This window comes from Bidens hawaiensis, unplaced genomic scaffold (assembly GCF_021521415.1).
Source record: "Bidens hawaiensis isolate Kalapana, Puna unplaced genomic scaffold, B.hawaiensis_p1.1 tig00036290_1, whole genome shotgun sequence".
In the NCBI taxonomy this organism is placed as follows: domain Eukaryota; kingdom Viridiplantae; phylum Streptophyta; class Magnoliopsida; order Asterales; family Asteraceae; genus Bidens; species Bidens hawaiensis.
The window spans coordinates 77,358-101,731 of record NW_027496317.1 but is presented as its reverse complement, the minus strand read 5'-3'; the positions used below and the strand labels follow the sequence as shown (position 1 = coordinate 101,731).

The 24,374-nt window shown below is 34.2% G+C and overlaps 3 protein-coding genes across 3 annotated transcripts; all 3 read right to left on the bottom strand.

Annotated features, from left to right (window-relative positions):
* Positions 1–3,506: 3,506 nt before the first annotated feature.
* On the bottom strand, positions 3,507–6,263 carry LOC143588257 (protein TRIGALACTOSYLDIACYLGLYCEROL 1, chloroplastic-like). The gene is made up of 3 exons (XM_077069316.1): positions 6,113–6,263; positions 5,641–5,735; positions 3,507–4,809 (listed from the first exon to the last, which is right to left on the bottom strand). Exons 2-3 carry the CDS (start codon positions 5,688–5,690, stop codon positions 3,759–3,761), a joined length of 1,101 nt encoding a protein of 366 aa, XP_076925431.1. The 5' UTR covers positions 5,691–5,735; positions 6,113–6,263; the 3' UTR covers positions 3,507–3,758.
* Positions 6,264–7,729: 1,466 nt separating this feature from the next.
* LOC143588266 (ras-related protein Rab7-like) lies at positions 7,730–10,115 on the bottom strand. The gene is made up of 7 exons (XM_077069322.1): positions 10,039–10,115; positions 9,938–9,964; positions 9,233–9,332; positions 8,942–9,088; positions 8,795–8,875; positions 8,585–8,730; positions 7,730–8,185 (listed from the first exon to the last, which is right to left on the bottom strand). Exons 1-7 carry the CDS (start codon positions 10,089–10,091, stop codon positions 8,122–8,124), a joined length of 618 nt encoding a protein of 205 aa, XP_076925437.1. The 5' UTR covers positions 10,092–10,115; the 3' UTR covers positions 7,730–8,121.
* A 1,745-nt stretch (positions 10,116–11,860) lies between these two features.
* Positions 11,861–17,324, bottom strand: LOC143588265 (carboxypeptidase SOL1-like). The gene is made up of 15 exons (XM_077069321.1): positions 17,161–17,324; positions 16,156–16,225; positions 15,962–16,057; positions 15,773–15,803; positions 15,628–15,684; positions 15,436–15,531; positions 15,178–15,300; positions 14,985–15,089; positions 14,574–14,620; positions 14,268–14,393; positions 13,688–13,790; positions 13,541–13,603; positions 13,367–13,450; positions 12,636–12,699; positions 11,861–12,531 (listed from the first exon to the last, which is right to left on the bottom strand). Exons 1-15 carry the CDS (start codon positions 17,252–17,254, stop codon positions 12,251–12,253), a joined length of 1,440 nt encoding a protein of 479 aa, XP_076925436.1. The 5' UTR covers positions 17,255–17,324; the 3' UTR covers positions 11,861–12,250.
* Between the last annotated feature and the right edge of the window lie 7,050 nt (positions 17,325–24,374).

Genomic DNA, 24,374 nt, shown 5'->3' with positions numbered 1-24,374 from the left:
ATCGGTATGATTGGACGGTCTTGTTTAAAGAAAGCTTCATATTAATCTGCATTCTTGTTGTCCTCCGGGAGTATTGGCTTGGGGATGCCAGCTCTTCTCGCGTCGCTCATGAAGCCGTTCATCACTTTCTGGAATGACATCTATTTTTTGAAATTTTTAGAATGATGAGGGATTAGAAAGGATACCAACCTATCTTATCCCTATAATATAATAAAATATTGAGACTTATCCCTTGATCAAAACTTAGGTACGATTAAATACCTAATTTGCTAAGATCGTTGACTCTGATACCAACCTGTCACACCCAACTTAGGGCCTAGGCGTGTGACCAATAGTTGGTACATGTTTTGTAAATATATCAGAGTTTAAGGTTCTAAAGTAGAAGTTTTAATTAAAATATTAATATAATTCAAAAGTCGGGAATTAAAGACCCGAAGTTTGGTACAAAAGCGTTTGAAACATGAAAACCATAATTTACATTATTTTAATAAAAATTCCATCTGAGCCATCAGATCGTCTAATGGCTATTCTTCATCTTCAAACACCTAATCTTGATTACCTGAAAAACAGTTATAAAATACTTTAGCAATGCATGTTGGTGAATATGTTGACACAAAATATTTTGATACTTAATCATCCCCTCGAGACATCGTAGGCCTCGGCCCAACGTGGCTTAGTAAACAATCAAGTTCTGAAAGTTTGAGTAACTATTACAAACTCCGGCTTAACTCGAAACCGCTCAGTGAACACCGCAACGTTCGAGATCGTAGCCAGTACCTATATACACAAGGTTATCCCCACTCGAACATCGTAGGTCCGGCCCAACGTGACGGAGGCATAATCCAGCATGGTGCGGTGTGCCCACCGTCTAACCACATATGAAAGGATCTAGACAAACGTATATGATAGCCTGAGGGCCAGCGATTACCTTTGTTTATAACGTTTTAGGAATACGCAATCCCATGTAATCATTTATAAGACTCAATTTATAAAGTTGTAAAAAGTTGGACATATTCACCTTTGTTATGATCAGTTTATCAAACTGATGTAATCTTCTTATTACCTCGGACCTACGGTACGAGAATAAACTTTTATAAATACTAGATCAGTGATCTAGCTTTAGACCTTTAGTCTATTTGTATAATCATTACCTTGATATCCATTCCTCTTTTATAAAATACTTGAACCTTTAGTCCAAGAAGTTTATCATTTAAACACTACGTTTCTTCTTTATGAAGTAACGTATATATATATATATCAAGTTTCTTATTTCTTAAGAAACAATATATAATCTTTATAATTATAAAGAATTTATATATATATATATATATATATATATATATATATATATATATATATATATACCCGCGTCTTATAAAAATTATATTTTTCTTTTTATATAATCAAGGTATAGACTATAACATCGACTAGGGTCTAAGTCATATATAATAAAATATTCGGACAGAACCCCTACCTTGTATGGCTTGTATTTCTAGAAATGCCTAAGCTTGACGTGGGCAGCACTCCTACTTGTCGTCGGTATCGAGGGAATGATCTCACAACACTTCTACGCCTTGCACGTTTTTCGAGAATGGATCGTCGGAACAACGGGATCGTGATACGATTATTGAGAAAGTGATTTGTGAACTGATTTTGGGATGCAATAAGCAGAGCCCGACACCCCTATTTATAGGGCTGAAATTGTGACCCATCTCGATACGCGATGGGTCAAAAAGGGATCCATCGCGTATCGCGATGGACCTGTTAACCGCCTCTAATTATTTTATTCCATCACGTATCGCGATGGAATTTTTGGTTCTGGCATTGCGTATCGCGACGCCGCTCACTAGGCTTGATTGTCACCTAGTAGACCTGCCACGTGTGGACACGTGGCACCACGTGGCTGGACACGTGTCACGATTGCTTTGCCTAGTCATCGTGTATCGCGATGACCCAATAGGTTTGGCGATCGCGTATCGCGGCACCGCCCATTTTGGGGCACTGTGACGTACCCATCGCGTATCACGATGGGTTACTCCCCTGACCCGTCGCGTATCGCGATGGGTCTAGAAATCAAGATTTTTCATTTTAGTCCTTGAACTTTTACATCTTGACACCTATTGACCTCGCTTCCATCATTTTCTTAATATGAATTCTTTTAACTTATTATATTCCACATATATTATTTCTTTACCATATTTATTATTAAATTATTTTTGGGTCCTTATATTTTCAAAGTTTGACATACTAACCCAAAAATAAATATGGTATTTTTCAAGATGTTACATTTTGGTTTCGAATATGTTTTTTCTATTTCTTGCACACCAGTATCAGTCGATGTGTATGTAATTCATATTATGTTGTTTTTATTTTTTTCTATGATTATGTTAAATAAGATAACCTTTTATTTTTATTTGGTTACTAAAACTGTTACAAAGTGTTCTACTTGTGAATTATTTATCTATGATTATATAATTCGGGTTGTTATATCTAAACCAAATCAATAATATGGTTGCGTTCGAATTACAATGTTATAAGTAAATGAGTCATTTCATATTGATAGGTTAAACAAGCAGTGTCACTCCAAAGGGCTGTGTAGCTCACTCAACATTTTAAATCTTGAAACAAAAAGGTTGGACCCTTTTGTTTTTTGAAGAGGCACTTACTAGAGGGCAGTAGCATGTTGAGAACCGTGTGCAACGGATCTCAATCGGAGAGCAGCGTTCTTGTATCTAAATTTTCAAGTATTAGAAGTAATAGTAGGAGACTTTGTGAAGTTAGAACGAATGGAATGCATTTTATTTAAATATTTTCATGAAATATTTTTTTAAGCATATTTAGTCGAATAAATTAGTATTTGGTCAGTTTTGACCTGTTCATATTTTTCTACACACGGAAGTTATTGTTTGAAGGCCTTCTAATCAATGATTATGATCCAAATATATAAGAGGTATTAAGAATCATAAGATCAACTGAGATTCATGGTTAGTTTGTAGCATATGGATCGGCTAGACATGCGAGTGGTTTTATAACACATCTTCAACTTATCAAACTACAGAAGCATAAGAGGTGACATGTCATAACCACATGTATTCATGGCAGCTGATGGAAAAAAAGTTGAAGTGACGCTTGTTTTAGGGTGCTAAAGTTTGATTATCTCCTATCCCTTAAAAAATTGTGCTTAATGTTTCATCATAATTTACAATTTTACAAATATTTGCATACTCCTATCCCTTAATAATGTCTGAATAGAAAGATGAGGTATGTTTAGGACCGGTGACGAAAAGGCCATGTCAATAGGTCTTCATAAATCTTCATAAATTGTATGGTTGAAATGTCATAATCAAACAATAATAAAATATAAATGTAACAAAAAAAACCCACGTGACACATTACAAACTACAGTAAAATGTATCATGTCACCATTTTACCCTAAACCAACCAAACCAGATCACAGTAACTGGTATCGTATCATATTATCATGGCTACATCACATTGCACATCTAAAAGTTCCATATATTAAAATTGTAATAAAGACCAGAACCAGAATCGGACCACTATCTTTTAGTCCACTCTGTTCCGTTTCAACTTCCGATTTAGTTGACTCAGGTCCAAGTTGGTCCAGGGTCAACCAAGAACCATTAGCCGATACAAACAACAGCAAACTACCCACTTTAAACAAGCAAACAAACATCAAGTTCCAACATGGATTAAAAAATAAAAAATAAAAACCCTCCTAACAACCATAATCCAACACATCACAAATTCTTAAGCGAATCCCCGGTCCCTTGGAAAAAACAATATGAGAGCAAGAAATCGGCTATAAAAATACCGACAAGCGAAAGAACCACAGCAGAAGTAGTACTCTTTCCAACACCTTTAGCCCCACCCAAAGTAGTAAACCCCCACCCACAACTCACAACCGAGATAATCAAACCAAACACTTGAGACTTGATCATTGCACTAACAATATCCCATGGTCTAAGAGCCCGTTGAGCCGAATTCATAATTATTCTAATACTAATCCCGTAAACCCCTTCAGCCAAATAAGCACTAGCCAGCATCCCGCCCGTAAAACATATAAGTGTCAAGAATGGTAACGCCACACACGAAGCAACGACCCGTGGGGTTACCAAATAATCAACCGGGTCGGTGTCCAAAACCCTTAAAGTGTCGATTTGTTCAGATACTTGCATGGTCCCTAACTCCGCTGCAAATGCACTACCGATTCGACCGGCTACTATGATGGAAGTGATCACGGGGCTTAACTCACGGATAAAGGCCAGGGCTAGGACCCCACCCACGGCTCGGGTTAGACCTAATCGAGTGAACTCTCTCACAAACTGGATGGTGAAAGCCATGCCCACAAATGCTGATGTTAAGAGACAAACGCCTACTGATTTTGGACCAACTCGTTCTAGCTGTTGGAGGGTGTTTTTCCAGTGGATTTTACGATTTAGTATCCTCATTATAACTTGACCCGTCAACACAAAAACTGATAGCCCTCTCCATAGATATCTGGGAGGTGTCCACTTGCTGAATAGCGGGACTGGTTCTTGCTTTGGTGTGTCGTTTGTGTCTATAATGTCTTCAGATGCAGATACAGATGACGCATGACCATCGTTTGTCATTGCGTTCGGGATAGGTAAGACCATGTTTTTGTCAGCGGTTAGGAAGAACTTGGATCGGTTCAAATGTACCAAACTCTGACCATGGTCAACTCGTCTCACCAACTTGTGTCTTTGATGGAGTTGACTTTGACTTGTGTTCCCAGTTTTCATCCAACCACATGCCATTGTATAGTCTCTTCTGTAGTTTGTTACAAATTGCACAATAATTCAGTTCGAAAGAAATGAAACACGCTTCTATTGGCTCGGCTCATTTACAAACTGAGCTAAACGAGCTAAGTGTTGCGCTCGAGCCGGTTTATTTATTACAAAAAAAATAAATTTTATATTTGAAGTATATTGCATGATTAATAAACTAAAATATTTATAATTTCTATATATTAATATAATATCATATATATGATTAAAAAATAATACAGTTAAGGCATATTTAATTAACTGTAATATTTATACTTTAAACTTGGGCTTTAATTTAAACAAGTCAACGAGAAAGCTAAACGGGCTTAACAAGCCGAGCTTATATTGGCTTGGGCTCGGCTCGTTTACAAAGCGAGCAGGCTCAGTGTGAACGATCCGATTTCAAGTGAGCCAACCATAGCTTCTATTATAAACCTAAAATAAAAATTGATTTTGAGTTCAAACAGAATATTATCTTCGGTTTTAAAATTTGGAAAATGCTTCAAGGCCTTGGGGCGGCACCTCATGCACATAATAAGCATAAAAAATAGGGCTGTAGGAGGCTGATAAGTAAAAAAACAAAACTTTATACAAAGGCTGATATTTAAAAGAGAGAACAGAAATGCTGCTTCTGGTTGTACATAAAGCAACACCTTGTGTGCTTGAAGCTCTCGCCTCGGCTTTTGAGACCTAAATGTCTCAAAGCAAGCATTTAAAACCAAATAATGAACCTCAAAACTGATATGAAATATTCAAATCTTTATCTTTAACAGACCAATCAAATGAAGCTTCTTCACACACACAAACACATATTAACTGAACAGCAGAACATTACCTGGCATGTAAGTGAAAAGTTACGGAATGATGAGCAGCTGTTTGCATCATTCAGCCTTGTGATGTTCAAATAAACAGTACCTTACCCTCCAAATCCTACATATAACATCCACTTTTAATATCAAAATCAGCGTTGCTTCCAATTAATTAGCAATTACATATATTATAATAAGCTATTGAAAACATTGATAGATGCAATTGATCCAGCAGATTGAGGATTATGCTGTCTGTCTAACTACTAATGTAATACCGGTCACATGATTCCTCAACCTTGAAAATATTAATATAGATTGATATCTGATCCAATTGTGGCATATACATTAGAAACATGCACTGTATTCAAGCTTTCGGTTAGCTTATATCTATGAAATTATTCATTCAAAAACAGACAGCAGTACAAACCCTAGGTTAATAAAAAGGGGGAAAACAACACGCAGAGAGTGTGTGTGAAGTGATTAGTGCAGCAATTGTACCAGTGTTTGAGAAGTATGAAGCCGTGGATGATGACGTGGACAATCGGAGTAAGACGACGGAAGTCAGCCGGAGGGAGGACGGTGTTGGATGGAAATAATAAAGGCGTGGGATTGGGAAGGTAATTTACCAGAAAGAGGTTCAAGTGTCTGGGAGACTTGGGATTATTATTATTATTCTTTTTTTTAAATTTATTTATATTTATATTTATTATTTAAGAAATAAAGTGCTTTTTATTAAATTAAATACAAAATGGCAAAACACGTCCTTTATGTTTGAACGTTTTTTCAGTGGTAGTCCTTTAGCAAATTTAATGTCAGAGAATATACTTGATGTTTCAAATCCATATCACGTTACGTCCTTTGACACTAATCCCGTTAACTTTTCTCGTTAAATATGGTAATATGCATTAAGAATGAGGCTAATTTTGTAAATTCACATATTTATTTAATAATTGAATAAAACAATTAATATATCTATTTAATAATTGAAAAAAACTCAAGAAAGAGATTGTGAGATAGAGAGAGAAAGGAGAGAGAGAAAGTATTTATTTGTAAATATATTAATTGTTTTATTTAATTATTAAATAAAGATGTGAATTTACAAAATTAGCCTCATCCTTAATGCATATTACCATATTTAACGAGAAAAGTTAACGGGGTTAACGTCAAAGGACGTAACATGATAGGGATTTGAAACATCAAGTATCCTCTCTGATATTAAGTTTGCCAAAGGACTACCACTGAAAAACGTTCAAACATAAAGAACGTGTTTTGTCATTTTGTCTAAATTAAATGTGATGAATGATAAAATATACAGAGTATACTTGTTTGATGAGACGGTACTTGTTTTGTTTTTGCCAAGTCAATTTTATATTTTGACGTTTGTTTTATCAACCTGTTAAAAGTTAATGCTAACATAGTCACATGTTATACTGAATTGTAACAAAAGTAGATTTTGTTACAACAAACAAAAGAAACAAAAACGTAGTTTATAATTTGCAATGGCAACCTAGAATATCTTCCATGGATTGGCCATCCTTGAATGGTGATTTAGACGTTTTTGGCTGTCCTTAGTGTTGGTTGAGAGAGCATACTTCGCAAATCCTTGGGTGCCATCCATCAACTAGTAACTACATATCCGTAGTAGAACTAATATCTGAGGTCTGTTGACCATCTAATGATAATAACTTTCATTAGCATGGGTATACATATCATACTTAGTTTTCTATGAGCATCTGGTTACAGTTAGAGTGGTTAGAATAAAGAGAACGAGTAAAAAGCTAATAACTGAATCTTTTTTATAGTATGAGGATGAGAGAATGGGACTGAATATTACAGTGATATTTGGTGTCACCCATGAAAGAAAAAAGATTTATGTATACAATGTCTAGAGCTGAAACCCAAGCTACACCCTAAGTTCTTTTTGGCAGCGACGCCATAGAACAATTTAGTACTACTCTAAACGTACTCGAAAATCTAGTTGAGAAGAAACCCAATAACTACACACCTTTATATTGTTAGACTACAAACCCTTTGGTACATATTTGCTGCTCCCCCTAACGGCCTAACAAGCCCCCTCTACCCTAATGGTCAGACCACCTCATCAATCTCTCACTTGTTAGTTCATAGAGCCGACGCTTGGTGGCCAACTTCATGGATCACGAGTCTAGTCGTCTCCCATTGGGCGAGACCTTTCAGACACTTAGTTAAGTCAAAACCGAGTTGGGCATTTAAGGAACCCTCCTCTCCTGCACATTCTGCGTGTATAACCCAAGGAAATGAAACCACCAAAGCACACAAAAACTACGCTAAGGCTCTATACATGGATTTTATTAGATATGCGAGTGTATAATAGTTATAGAGATCTATACAAAAAACTGAGCCAAATCTAAGGAAAGAAAAACATGTAAGCAAGTATCAAGATTTGGATATCAAAGAACCATAACGTAAACATTACCATCTTTAGAATTCATGAATTGATAAATAAAAAAAAGGAACAAATGTTAAACTTAGCATGAGCATCCACCACGTTGCTCGGTTTCTGTTGCAGCATCCGGGACTCCATGGAAGTATCTGTAGAATATCAAAGCAACCAAAATGAATTAGGCAGCAGCCAAACTTATATTATATGCTAACTGAAAAGTTCTATAAACCATTTTTGTGGCTCATATTCTGATCATGTTGACCAAGTCAACTACGGAGGTAGCATTAATATTTTGAAACAAGGTTATAGAAGGTGCTAGCACTTAATGTTGTCTCAAGCCCGAGCTTGGAGCTCAATCAATAAATGTGCTAGAGTCCTAGCTTCAGACATCGAGCTTCAGTGCTTGACTATGCTTGCGAGCTTAAAAGTAAATCTATGATTTTTCATTTTCATAGTCAACCTAATAGTAATTCTATTACTCGTGTCGCGCTCACAATATAAAAATTGAAACAATAGCCAAAAGTTGAATATTGTAAATGTGCACTTACAGATCCTGGTCATGCTCATTCGCCATCGCGCTTTTAGCAATACGCAAAAACACATCATCAACATTATGGTCTTCCTTTGCAGATGTCTCGTAGTAAGGTATATTCCCTTTTGAACTACACCAGTCTGTTGCCTTCTTCTCGGAAACCTAATTTCAAAAGCGTTTAAGTAACCATACTAGAAGTACAAAAATCATCAACATACGATCTCACCACTCGGCTATTTCCACCATCTATGTCAATCTTATTTCCAAGCAATATGAACGGAAAAGAACTCGGATCCGATGGATTTGCCTGAAAAACAGTGGAATTTGTTTAGTATGACCATATATATAAATGTTTCTAACAAATTCGCAACACCTGTTTGAGAAATTCCTCATGCCAATTGTCAAGTGTCTCAAAAGATCTCATAACATTTACATCATAAACTAGAACACAGCAATCGGCTCCTCGGTAAAATGCAATCCCGAGGCTTTGAAATCTCTCTTGTCCAGCAGTATCCCAAATCTAATCATTTTTTGTAAAAAAAAAAAGAAAAAGAAAAAGAATTTTATTAAATCAAATGCAAAAAAAAAAAAATAATAAATAAATAAAATAAATAAATAAATAAAAACTTTAAGATCATGCATTCAGTTATATAGAACAACTTACTTGCAGTGTGACAATCTTGTCATCTATCTGCAACTCTTTGGTCACAAAATCAGCTCCAATTGTAGCTTTATATTGCTGACTAAATCTCTTATGTACATATCTTTAGTAGAAGTTAAAGATCAACAGTTTACAATTCCATTTCAAATGCATGAATAATATCACCTTTTTCAATCTTATTTCAGAATAAAAATACTGCTTTTTGAAGTATTTGTTAAATTTCAATATAGATAAATTATAAAACATATGAAATAATTAATACTGGGATCAAAGTTCTACAATGACATCTTGAAGCTATCAATCTCCAAAGAAACTACATTTTTTATTACATAATTATCACTGGTACCTTTCTATTGGTATTATTTATATGATATGTTTTAAATTAGTTTTCTTCCAGAAAATACAAATATATTACATCAACCTGAAGCTGGAAATAGCCCATTTAATCCTAGTGATTCTTAAGCTGTTGTTCAAATTTCCTGATTAAAATAATAATAAAAAAAAAAACCGAATTACCTAATTATTATCTCTACGCGTAAGCAACCGATTACCAGATCATCCAATTATCTGATAACGAATACAATCTTCGCATCCAAATCCGTAACATTATTATCCAAACAATCAACAAACACAATCAAAATTACACAAAATGTATCGGTGCTATATGCGTACGCATGAACAATATAATTTAACGTTTATAAAGGATACTGATTCATCAATGACGTCTTTCCAACCCTACAAAATCACAAATAATATAATATAAACAAACATGATGAAAACATGATCATAGATGAAGAAGGTATACGTACCCGCTGTCGCCGAGGACAATGACCTTGAGCAAGGTTCTTCGACGGAAGGACATGGCAGCCGAATCATCAAACAAACAAACAAATAACAGGCGCCAACGTTCATTCATTCATTCGATCTATTCTATTCTATTCTAGTTCTGTTTTTTACTATGTTACATATCAGGTCCTTTAGTTTTAGTAAACTGGCAGATTCGGTTTATTCAGACTGGGTTTCTCTTTTTTACGTTTTAGTCTAAACAAAGGAACTTTTGTCTTATTTACTTTTCGAGTACGGAACCGGGTACGATATGTTTCACAGTTTTTTTTTCTTAGTTTTGGACGAGTATGACATCAGGTGATACATGCCAGTTGCCCAAATATACTAAGTAATGGGTATATGACAAGTATGTTACAGATTTTAAAATTATACATAAGACTGGAAACCAAAATCGATCTAATATGGCTCATTGTGTATATTTAAAGTCTCTTTTCTTGACACCCAAACATACGCCATGTCACCATACATACATAGAGTTGGATACAGTGGCGGCCCAACCATTTTGGAGGCCTAAAGCGTACGAAAAATTGAGGCCTTATCAAACGTTAGAGAGGTGAAATTATAGAATTTATAAGCTTAATTTGTAGAATTTATCGAGTGATTGTCGTGTTTTGTATATGAAACTACAAAATTTTTGATTTTTTGTTTTCGTAAAGGAGTTTGAATTATATAGGTTTATTGGATTTTAATAATCAATATTAATTGGGAAAAAGAGTATGATTGGGAGAATTTAGGAAAAATAACTTTCCCGGTGGAAAAATGTAACACTGAGATTGGGAAAAAATTAGTAACTGAGTGAATAAAAAATAAAGTAACAAATAAAATAAAAAGTATATCATATAGAATCGAACCTGGGTTGGGAAGACTTCAAAGTTGGAGGCCTCATAGTGACCACTAGGCCAATATATAGTTTTTGTTTTACTTTCACTTATACGATTTAAATATGATTTTCTACAAATACATAAATATTAGTTTTTAAATGAGGGCCTTATTTTTTTCCAGAGGCCTCAAGCCCTAGCTTCACCCGATATCACTATAGGGCCGTCCCTGGTTGGATAAACCTAAAAAACAATCTAGATCCTTGATCAAATATGTTTAATGGTTAAGATTAAATCAGTGTCAGTTTTATGATTAGTTAAAAGTTAATTGAGACTGGAAGGATAAATTAGAGATTTTCACTAGTAGAAAACACGGGTAATTGGGTATCACCGAAGGCCTATTTGTCAAATTTCTATCAATGATAGTCATTTCCGATAGGTATCCATTGCTGACGATAAGTGAGACCATATCTGATGGAACATCGATGACTTTTTGTATGGATACTCTTCTGTGTTGTATCATACACAATCGATAACGGACACACCCGGTTGATATTTATGGTTATAGTTGAGTTCCCAACGACAGACTATCAAAAATATTGTCGAAATAAATTGTGCCCCTTCTTTGAAAATTGACTGTTTATGGGAGAGCGTGTTTTGAGAAATGTGAAGTTTCAAACGAATATGTTATGGGAAACTACGATACGCCATTGCAAACCATAACAAGACATATGATCCAGAATCAAACATGGAAAAGCATGACAAAGACATTCGTCTATTATTACTAACGGATCACCAACGGGCTACAGAGTCATCGTGCCGTTACCAACATAAAATGAAGAGATTTAGGCTAAAAGTGGCAACTTGTGACAATGATAAAGGGGAATAATCAAGATTATGCATAAATGTTTTCCTAATGCATTAACACACAAATGCAAACAAACTATATTTTACATTATTTATTACTGGTCACGAGCCTAGCCAGGGCCAACTCTGGCTCGACTCAAATTGTAAACCAAGCTAAAAATTTGAGCTCAAGCACAGGTGTGCTCGTTTTAAAAAGGAAATATAATACGCACGTTCAAGTTAAATATATCATCATTTTTGGGATCTTTTGAAGTAAGAGCTCATGACTCTGCTCGGTTTGGCTAGGCTTCAATCTGGGCCAGATTCAAGTGAGCTCCAAGCCACAAGCTATTTATAAGAAAGACTAACCAGATGGACTAAATCACTCCTCAACCTTTCTATACTCCTGTTTCTATGCTTCCATGATAACACAATAACAACTTTCTGTATATCAATGCTAATAAAGTAATAAACAATATGAGCAAAAAACAAAAATTAGCTTAAAAGGGATTTACACAGCCGACACGCGCCGTTGTTTCCGCCCTCTAAAATGGTTAGAAATGGCTTTTCTCTTCATTAGGAAAAAGAGAAAAGTCAAAACTAACATTAAAATTAGAGCAGCCTGAAAATGAGGCTTTGCTACAACCTCTAATATGTTTATACTGCTCCTATTGCAGAGCTGATGTGGCAGATAACTATTGATCGGCTCAAGTATGAAATCAACTGTCATTGGGTCTTCACCCATATTGATAGTTGTGCTTCGAGTTTTGTAACCAGGCATTGATGCTATTACTGCATTTAAACACAATTGAGGCCCAAGTTAGAATCTTTATATAAATAAAAGAGAACATATATTAAAAATAGAAAAAAATAGACGGGAAGTAAATCAAAGGTACCTTCATACTGATGTTCCGGAGCCAGTAACCGATGATAATCAGCTAATGTTTCACTCGCTTTTATCTGTAGATTATCATATTAAACATAAGTGTTTTTTACAAATTTGTAATTCTAGAGTTCTGGTATGCAAACAATATTCTAGGTAAAACAAGTCACATTCGTGTCAACCCATGAAGGCGTGAATACGCATTTCATGTTCGGGTTCATGTGCCTTACATGATTACTAGCTTCGTGTAATTTTTCTGGTCTGTGTCGGTAAGGGTGTGCAAAAAAACCGAAAACCAAACCGTATCCGTAAATAACCAAAGCGAATTCTGAATTAGGTTTTCAGTTTGGTTCTTAACCATATCTGAATTGTGAATTGATTTTTGGTTCCACAAATCTTGCTTATTTTGATAACCGAACCAAATTCAATCGGATAACCGAATAATATAACCGGTGTAAATGTATAGACAAACCTATGTTTAATATTTAATAATAAAAGCAAAATAATTATATTTAATAATAATAACCTGTTTAATGGAACCAAACCTATGTGTTAGGTTCAACCCACCAAGACGACCACCCCTAGCAAATATTATGTGTGCTATTTGTCAAAAAAATAATAACATGGGCCCACACGTATTTAAACTTCTAATCAGTATTGCAAGAAAGTGAATGCCATTTCAATATTAAATATTTAATAACAAAGGCAAAATAATAAGATATTATGAGTCAACAGTCAACACACCGTATAATTCATACCCTTTATCGCAATGGATGCAGGTAAAGGCTCCCCACAATCTGATGAAAACACCCTCCCATGAACTCCTGACTACACAATAATAATCATAAATTAAAAAAATAATATGAAATAAACTCAGTTATTTAGATTTTAAAACTAGTAAAATGAAAATAAAATTACCTTCACAAGGCTTGCAACAAGATGAAGCATACTCTTTTTATTGTATTGCCATATCGTGTGAAGCTGCATATCATGAAGGAAATAAAAATATAACTTTTTGGTCAAACATTGACTGATTCCGGTCAATGATTAATGAACAAAACTGACCTCGTTAGCAGGAGGCCATTTGTTGTCACTAATCTCCAAAGTCAGTTCAAAACAGCCGCCATAAATATAGTTCCAGTCTTGCATGCCGCCATATATGGGATACCTGCAGCAGAATTATATTTAAAAGATTAAAAATAGGTAAATTACCCTTCCATCCTTTAGGTATATAGCAAATTTCAGGAAATTGTCCTTTATGTTCAAATTTTTTTACACAGTTTGTCCTCTCCACTAATGGGTGGTAAACTTTTCTGTTAAGTCCAGTCATGTGCATTGCACCTGAGGGCATTTTTGTCATTTTGCCCTTTAATGTAAAAACTGAAAAAACTAAATAGTTATCAAGTAAAACATATAAAATCAAAATTAAATGGAAAAATTTACTGTATATCAAAGGACGAAAATGCACTCTTGTGCAATTCACATGACTTAACTGAAAAAATTAACGACTGTTAGTGGAAAGGACGAAACATGTAAAAGATAACTCTACAATCATCTATTTTCTAATTTTACATCAGTGAGTCAAATTTCAGTAAAATCATATGGCACTTTCTGAATTTTGAAAATTTTGGAACACGTAACATACCATAGGGCCCCATTTGTGATTCCTGCTTTGAATTCCTGACTTTGAGACATATTATAGTGCGACTCACTATACAATTTTGCCATATATCTGAAAGTTTCATCATCAGGACACGCGTAGTAACTTTTGCTGCAATAGTGAAAAAAATCAATGGTCAACATACTTATGAATTATGATATGAAAAAAAAATCAATGGTCAATATTTATGCTATAGAATGATGGTACTTTAAATTTTATGACAAAATTTAAACAATGAATTATAGCATGGTTTGTTAAAAGCAACAATAAATCACAATTTTGAAAACTCACCTCTTATCTTGGGTCCCATCCCATGGATAATTAGCGACAAGTGCTCCCTGAGAAATAAGAAAGTATATGTTAAAAGATTTGACATGAAGATTGACTCTGTTAGGAATTCGTGAGATTCAATTACGCCTGGATAATTTGAGAGTCGTGATACACTTTTAGATTGATTTATTTCAGCGGCGGATACATTGTAATATGGGTGGTCTATTAAACAGGTTGAAAAAGTTTTATAGTGTATATATCTAACACATATAAGCATAACAAGTATATAAGAAAAAAAAAAGTATGCATAGCATAACAAGCTACTTTTCTTTAAATATGTAAAAAGACCATGACATAACTTTCTTTCTCAAAACAAAAAACTATCGCATGTATGCTTTATTAAACTTTTACAAAGTTTCAGATTATGATTACCCCGTGAAGACTAGCAGAGGCTGTGAAACGTATGCTTTTAATCCAATTCATGATCGCTTTTGTCTCGGGTTGTCTTTCGGTGAGATCATTATTAATTTTGAAAAACTGCATGTAATGTCAATTCAGTGCTTTCAACAATCACCTATATAACCAAAGGAAAAAATATAAGATAAAAGTGAAGTAAATGTAATACCTGGTCTGGAAAATCACGATTGAGATCAATGTTGTTTGCATTACCACGCCTCCTCAGTGAAAACCCATCAGGATTCATGGATGGAAGGATGTGAAGGTGCACATTATCTACAATCAGTGTCGCCTGCATTGACCATTGACTTTGAGGTCAGACTGTGTCAAAATTGGAAATAAGCTATACAGATCACAAAGTTTATTATAGCTTCAACTGATGCCATTATTTATAACAAATTTATATTTCAAAGCAAAAAAAAGTTACCAAGGGATCCTTCATATAATGGTCACACAACCAATTTGCTAGAAGTAATAGAAGTTCACGCCCAACAGGTTCATCTCCATGCACATTCCCAATAAACTACAACATCCAAGATATATAACAATTAATAATATTTAAGCCAATCATGAATTAGTGTATACTAATAATATATGCTACAATATGATATTATTTTACCTTGAAAGCAGGTTTAGCCTCTTCCTTCCCAGGCCTGTTAGATATTTCCATCGCCCACTACATTACATAAATTGAAAGAAAATATAAAAAAGTATAACCTTGGTGATTATTACAAGAAAATACATATAACTTTTGAATATGTTACCAGTGGAACTCCAAAGACACTTTTCCCAATACTGGTGGATGATTAAAAGCCCTCAAAGAGAGAATCAAGAACGAGTCAGCTAATTACACAAACATCATTTAAAAAAACAGTAACTATTTCCTCCCAACAAAATTTTTACATCTAGCAGAACATAAAACAAAATCTAAATGTATCGATAGAATAAGTCACCTGTATATCCTTGATATGCGACTGCATCTACCATGAAATGCCTTCATAGCCTTCTCAAGATCAGAATTAGTCATATATCCATGAGCTAAATTATCACTGTAATGCAGACATTCAGAAATTGCGATAAATCAAACTACTGGAGAACTAATTATATGGTTCAAATAGTATTCTAAATATATCATATTTTACTGTACAGTTTCTTAAAGTGATTTTCTTCAGACAGATGTCTTCTTGAAGCAGCAGCATATGAATTATCCACAAAACCTGTTGATCATAAATCAACTAAGATTACGCGAAAATATGTTATATGCAAGCGTTTAGGGCTGTAAACGAACTGAATGTTGGGCGAACTGTTTGGCGGGAAGTTCATTTACATTCATTCGTTTAATAAATGAACGAACATGAACACGGAATTTTGTTCTATTAACTAAATGAACTAACAAGAACATTCGATAATGTGTTCGTTTAAATCCATTTATGATCGTGAATGTTAGTGTGTTATGTTTGTTCATTAACGGCTTTTAATCTTTTTTAATGACTTTTATGATCTTATCATATAGATTTAAGCAAATTTATTAACTACAAAAATATATATATACCCGAGAGTATTATGTGAAAATTTTATATGTAAATTAACATATAAAATAAATGTTGAAAAACATCAACACAAATTTGGTAGCCAAACTGAGCCGTTAACACTGACTATTCTCGGTTAGCCAAATCAAACGAAACATTGTTTATGCTCATTTGTGTTCGTGAGCTGTTCACAAACAAGTTCATTTTCTTAATGAACGAACACGAACAAGAAATTTCATTCGGTTAGGTGTTCGTGAACCGTTCGCTTGGCCGGTAAAAGCTTAACGGACGAACAGAACACGTCTTTGTTCGATTATAGCCCTACAAGCATTTATCTTTCTCATCAACTTGACCTAACTTCAAACAAATCAACACAAATATAAATCTAATATAAAAACTTTCAATTCATTTCATTTCATTCAAATTCTTATAATAATAATAATAAGTGTTAACTAAATAGAAGCAGATGCACTAAACGAACAACAAAACAACAGGATCATAAAAATCGAAATAAATCAGCAGATAAACAAGTTGTATATGATCAATAACCGATGATAATAATAATAATAATAATAATAATAATAATAATAATAATAATAATAATAATTGAAAAGGAAGTTGACCTGAATGACTTTCACCGCCTCTGGCGATGGCCGTATGAAAAAGGTGAAGCAAGAGAAAGAGAAAGAGTACGAGTGACGAATTCAGGTGCGCCATTACGCGATCTCATTCACCACCAACTCAAGCCAAGCCCTTCAGATTTATAAATATAATATTAAAACAAGTCGCAGGGGAGCCGTTATTTTATAGATTTGTTCGCTGGAGATGATGGATTAATACCAAAAAGGGTTAGTTTATGGTCAACAATTAATTAAATACTAGTTTTTTTAGTAAGGGTGTATGGATGAGCATGGTATTAAAAGGGGGATTCAGTTTGAAAAATATTTATTTGGTCAAAAAATCATTTTGAAAAGTTAGGATTTGGAATTTTGGAAAACCTGTTTTTTAATAATTTCAAAAAGCTAAAATAAAAAAACTTTTTTGATTGCCAAACACAGTTAAACTTTTTACCTTTTTGAAAACATCAATAAGCATTTTTCAAACTCAATCCCAAACATAATGTAAATCGGTACCGATCTTGAATTCTAAAAGTTCGGTACCAGTACGTGTGGCAAGAACGAGGCATCAAGGGCAGCTAGGGAATAACGTCACATGTCTAGCATGTAACCTCCATATCAACTAAGGGCGACCTCAAATATGCACGTCATAGAGTCTAGCGATTTAAGTTAGCATAAGCTAATTTATAATCGTATATACGTTCTAAACCTTTTTTTGTTATATGCAGACACACACTATAATAATATAATAATGCAAGACCTATGGGCATCTTAAATTTTAAGTAATACAATACGTAATGCTTATGGTATAAAACTTAGGTAGTGTTTAGTATTTGAGAATAGAAATCATGGAATGAAATCAATGGAATGAAATGGAATCAATCATCTAACAATACTATTAAAGCAATACAATATTCCACATGGCATTCAACTAGGGCATTCACATATGATGCCACATAGATTCCATGCAACATATTACCTTTTTTTTATTAATGTCAAATCACCCATAACTACTATATAAACCTTAACATTCAACCCCTCAAATTCATTTTTATCCCCCATCTCTCTCTCTCTCTCTCTCTCTCTCAATATACGATATATTTATGCTTCAAGATGAATCCGTTTTCATTTCAGTCGTCCATTGCTTCGATTAGCCGGACACAACATTCCGGTAAAGTATTTATTCGATATATTAGTCATTTTTATTTAAATTAGTTGTTGCTAACTTTTGTTTCATATTTATATAATCAGATAATGATAGCTTTGGTGTTGTTGATCTGGACGTGGTTGTTATATTGACGATGACCATGTGAATAACAATTCTCTTGAAGTTCTTATTAAGGATCGTTTGGTAAGATATATTGTCATACCAAAAATTATTCGTTATTTTCATTGTCATTTCAATTTCTTTTCACTTTGTTTTTTGTATTCTTTTTAATTGTAATCTAATTTTACTATAATCTATATAGGTTTTACATCAAACTCCAAGATTCAATTGACATGTTGAAGGTTTTGAGATATACGAAAAAATTGTTGCTTTATTTCCTTATCGGAATTATTATGATAATTGTTCCGATTACATCCATTGATAATTCTTACTGATTTGTTTTTTAATAGTTCAGTATATCTAACAATAATTTATTTTTAATAATTTCAGTTTATGGTTGCCAACTTGGTGGATTGGCTAATTACATGGAAAAAATATTTGATTGAGAGTATGTTGATTTTGTTTGTTTTGGTCATTATGAATGTATTTTAGTTATTAATTTTCTATCATTTTATATTTTATGTAGCTTAGACAATTTATGTAAATTAATTCATTTTTATATGAATAACAATCTTTATTTTTCTGTGTTATAATTTTTGAATCTTATCTTGAAAGTCTTACCAATTAGTTATTGAACTTCCAAAAAACGAAACATTTTTTATAATAATATTTACATTTATTTATTTTAGTTTTTAAAATCCGAAATTAACCCATATTGCAACAGTCTTTTGTAAATAATATAACAACTGAAATCAATTCACTCAATGTAATCACGTTGACATTTATTTAGAAAAAGAAAACAAAACTAAGGACTGTTTTTTGTGTGCACATGAGTCGACAGTCTTTAAGGGCTCTGACTAGTGACAGGATCTCAAACGAAGTTAGATGGCAAGATTATGCAGTACGTTTATCCTTTGTAATTAAAATTAAATGAACATCAATTAACATTCTTCAGAGGTAGTGACCGATGAACTAGTGGTGGATGCTTTTGAGCAAAGCCAGCGATTTCAGATGGACGGTTGAAGGTTGCAATGAGCAGATTTGGTGGCAACGCCAGCGTGATGTGAAATATAAGATTGATGGCAGCATAACAGAAAACGAGTGAATGGGATAAGTTCAGATATATGGGTTTTAATGGGCATGTCTTTAAATTAATAAATAATTTAAAAAACTAAAATTTAATATCATATATTTGAAATTGTGACAACCCCAAGTATAGGGCTAATTTTTTTTAATATAGATACCGAACATAGTGTTGGTCGAACCGAACCGTATGTCGATAGGCTTGGCCAAATAAAAACAAAACGAACAAGCACTAGTTTAACCGAAACGAACCCGAGCCCGATAACTCGAAAGTTTTAAGAAACATTCCAAGAATTATTTAATCATACCGGTTATCCAAAACATATAACTCAAACACCAAACGACATTCTATGTTACGTCCGGTGACCGAATAAAATGAAACAAAAACCGATAAACGAGAATCGTGATTTGTAATACAATCACCTACAATATATTACCCATGATTTTTATACAAAGACTAGCCCCATTGTTAATTATCTAGAACATAATAATAATAATAATAATAATAATAATAATAATAATAACAAAAGATATTATATACCAAAAATCAAAACAAATCTCCTGCAGCCCAATTAAATCTGCTAACCATCTCTGCCCCCATTCACGTTCCACCAATTCTCTTCCCCAATCAGAGCCTGTGCATGCCTTCAGTATCCAAGAAATTCTCTGATCAAATCTTTCCCTCTTCTCAATTTAAATCAATGTTATCATCTTTATTCTTACAACATCTTCAAAATAAACTATCAGTTATCTGCTTATCTTTCTGTCTCTCTGCTGAAGATTCTGAACCAGCCAAGGAGCATCCATAATCTGGTAATCCAGTGTTCTATTATTATTGTTCTATTTTGATTCGTACCCTACTCGATTGTTCTAATATTCTTGTCACTTACAACAACCTTCATCTTCGTGTTTGTCTTTGGCTTGCTCGTGGAATCAGTCCAGAAGCAAGGAATCAGATTACTCGTGAAACCCTAACCTGCACCAGGTACCACTATAGCCAACATTCGTTTCTGTCTGCATATTATTCTAAGCTTCGGCTCCGTGTTAAACCCGCATGTTAAACCGTGAACAAACAAGTAAATAACTTTGCTTAAAATCTATCTAAACATTGTTAACAAACATAATAATAAATCTGATTTAGAGCATCAGTAAATTAACTTTCTGAATAAGTTCGAATTTGTAAACAAAAACTATGGTTTCAAACTAACAAATCGGGCTAAAAACTGAACAATAAGACCTCGTTTAAATAACCAGAATCCACAGAACATAATACGGGCCTGGAACCATAAAAATCACGTGTCATGCAGTACCAAAACCATGGCCAAAATAATGGCCATTCGGTTATTCGTTTAAAGGCAAACTAGTTCGAAAACCGGATAAATATGCGACTTTTTAACTTCTGAACTGTTGACATAGGTTGCAGAAGTTAAAAGCATTTTATTTTTGTCCTTAAACCTGGAAAATAACCAAACCCAAAAGCTAACAATAAAACCGTCCGGTAACTCGTTTAATAGATAAACTAGTTTAAAAACCGCACCGACAAGTGACCACTTTAACTTCTGGATTTTAACATAATTTCCAGAAGTGTAAAACAGTAAAAATAATCCCAGAAACCTGCACAAGTTCAGCCCCGAAAAGTAACATCAACCGTTTGTTAAAAACATTCTAAAACCCGTATTTTGTAAATCGTTTAACTAAGAAATTAACCCGTAAACCTAAATAAAAATACAACATTACTTTACAACTCTAAAAATGATATTTTGAAAGATAATAAGCTGACCCGAAACTGTTTTCGCGAAACCTCGCATTATAAATCGAACTAGAAGCCAAACGGGCCGAAACCGAGTTCGTTAGCATTAATACAGCCAAGGGTATGTTTTTAAAACCCATGGAATGTAAAAACAACTTATTTTTATGTATTATAACTGGTCTTAAGTGGTTTAATGACCAAAAGTGGGTTTTTGTTTAAAAGGGTATTTTTGGAACAAAGAATCAAGTTAAAACCGTAACTTCCGAATATTATGAAACCGAACCCTTAAAACAGAAGCTTATAATTTTAAAAAGGTAAATATAAGCTAAGATATGATAAGGAAAATCGGATTTACTAAACGGGCCCGTTTACAAACTTTAAAGTGTTGTTTCATTTAAAACCGAACGGGCCAGTTTTTAAGACTAAAACGCTACAGAAAGGTAAGATTCATATTTTTCCAGAAATTTTTGTTTAAAATATTTAATATAAATGTATAAAACATTTTATAGAAAAACAACACCTCTTTGGTCAAGATTCGACATTTAACCGCTAGTTGCGGTGAACCGACATAAACCGAACGGGCAGTTTCAAAAATACAATAATATGAACATTCTGATTTTTTTATAGTAATTATATTTTAATAAAGTTATAATTTTAGTACTTACTTATTTTCTAAAAATCAAACAAGTCTTAAACCCGGTTTTCACCAAAACGAATGCTAAACGAAAATACGGGAACAAAGTCCTTACATAACCAAACTTTCTGAAATATCAGATCTGAAAATAATATGTTTTCGTATACCTTAATATTCTGGAAAATTTGGAATTTTAGTTACAAGGGAATTTGTTTACGAAAACCATACTTTAAAGGGTTGTCGATAAAAACCGACAACACTAATAACTACCTGTATTGTTAACTTTTGAAAACCGAGGCCTTAAATTTCCAACTAGAAATGATCATGCTACTGATGTGAATAAATTATATTGTTTTTATGGTCGTACGGTTAACCGCAACTGAACATAAGGCCGAACTTTCTAAATATAGAAACTTTATTAAAACTCGGCCAAGTAAAACGAGATATCTAACACATTTAGATGTTAAACTAAATACTTGAACACACATCATCAATATTATAAATTGTATAAGAGTAAACTTTCCATAAAAGGAAACTTTATCCACCGAGAACTTAACACTTGGGCCAACGCTTAGAGATAAATACCCGTTTCACTATTCAATCGTTATTGAGGTTAAAACTAGTTGAGTTAAGTATTTATAATTCGTTATTTACCATAGGAACCACCACTTTCGGGAAGTCAGTCATTGATTTACTTGGAGCGTTCGGTGAGTCTCGCGTGTAATCCCTTTTTACTTAATTTTTTGGGAACTAGTACATACTCCTAAACTTTTTATATGGTATGGAACTATCGGGGCGTTTTACTGCTAAATTTTGTCCCAACTTTTACACAATCATTAGCCCGAGGTGATGGGCCGGAGGCTTGTATGGGTAGTACTATTTGGGAGACCCCCACGCACAGTGACCCTATGTTGGGTAAACCACACTGAGATCTGCGGATCGTTGCGGCATATAACCTACGTGTTTGATTATTGCTTTTAGCAGGGCGATAGTCTGGGACGGTATAACTTCTAGTATGAGATGGGGGATACTTATGCTAGTTGCAGGTTTGATTGTGGACTTGATATGTGATATACCATGATGTGTCAACTTTATTATTATGTGTCTTAAACTCACGAGCTCACCAACATTATGTTGACGTATTTTAGTATGTACTTTTCAGGTAACTTAGCCATTGGGGAAGGGAATGAGGTTACGCCTTAGTCGCCTTAGTGAACCGTAGAAGCCATGGTTTTCAATAATAAAGTAATGTAGTCATGGAAGACTACTTGATAAATAAAGATGTAATCGTTAGATGACATCCTAGACTAATTAATGGTGCTATGCATCTAAGACAATTTATGGGTCATCGTTGACCCGTTTGCTGTAGTTGTATCTTTGAATTTGCAAACTCTTAGCACGTTATGAATTTCCTTTTAAGTTTATTTATTTTCCGCTGCTCATGGTTGATACCTGTCGGTCACGACTAGCCCCCCCCCCCCCCCCCGGGTCGGGTGTGACAAAAATATCCGAATTATCAGATATTTCGGATTCAGATTTTCGGATAATTCGGATTCAGATTCGAAATTTTTTGAACAACCTAATCAACACTACTTTAAGCGAGCACTAGTATCCCACTCAAAGATGTACTTTAATGTTTCCCCTTAGCACTTTTATATTTTCTAGTTTGTATTGGAAAATATTTCTTAAGCATTATCATATAAATATTTTAAAGAGAAATCTGAAATTTGCCTCCCTAGGTTATATCGTCGCTGGATGGAATAGCCACTGAAAAAGAATTTGCGTATAATGGACCATTGGATTTCTCGGGTGGGTTTTTTTGACTCCCACCGTCAGTTGACCTTCCTTTAACCTGTTAAAAATTATGAAATGGCCTATTTACCCTTATATCTTCATCTTCATCATCTAACCTAGTGTGTGTTCTTGGTGTTCTTGATGTAGACGACTGACCAAATCCTTCACCGTTCATGATCCATCAAATTAATCCCACCAATCTTCAATTCAACCCTCACCATGGCAAAACCCCAAGCGACGAAGACGAAGACCCAAAAAAACCGAAGACATGGTTTTCTCTCCGGCGACTCGCCGGCCGGCCAAAAACCCAACAAAACCCGACATATACCAACAAACCATAACAATAACAATAACTCACCACAAACAACCCATAAAGACTCCACAATGTTATGTAAATACAATGACGAAGACGAAGAGCCGAAGGATTTCGGCGCCGCGATGGCCGGAAAAATGAGATGGTCGGAATCCATGGCGACGGTAGCTGCCGTGGCGGTGGCGTGGTGCCGGAGGTTAGGGGTTTTGATCAGAATGATTTATGGGTGCGGTGATTGAATTATTGAAGCGATTGGTAGTGGGATTTGGGAGATTTGAGGGTTTGAGTGATGAAATCTAGGGTTTGAGGATCTAGTATGTTTGACGTTGATGATGATGAAGATGACTGATGATAATGATGATCTGCTGTTAATATGATG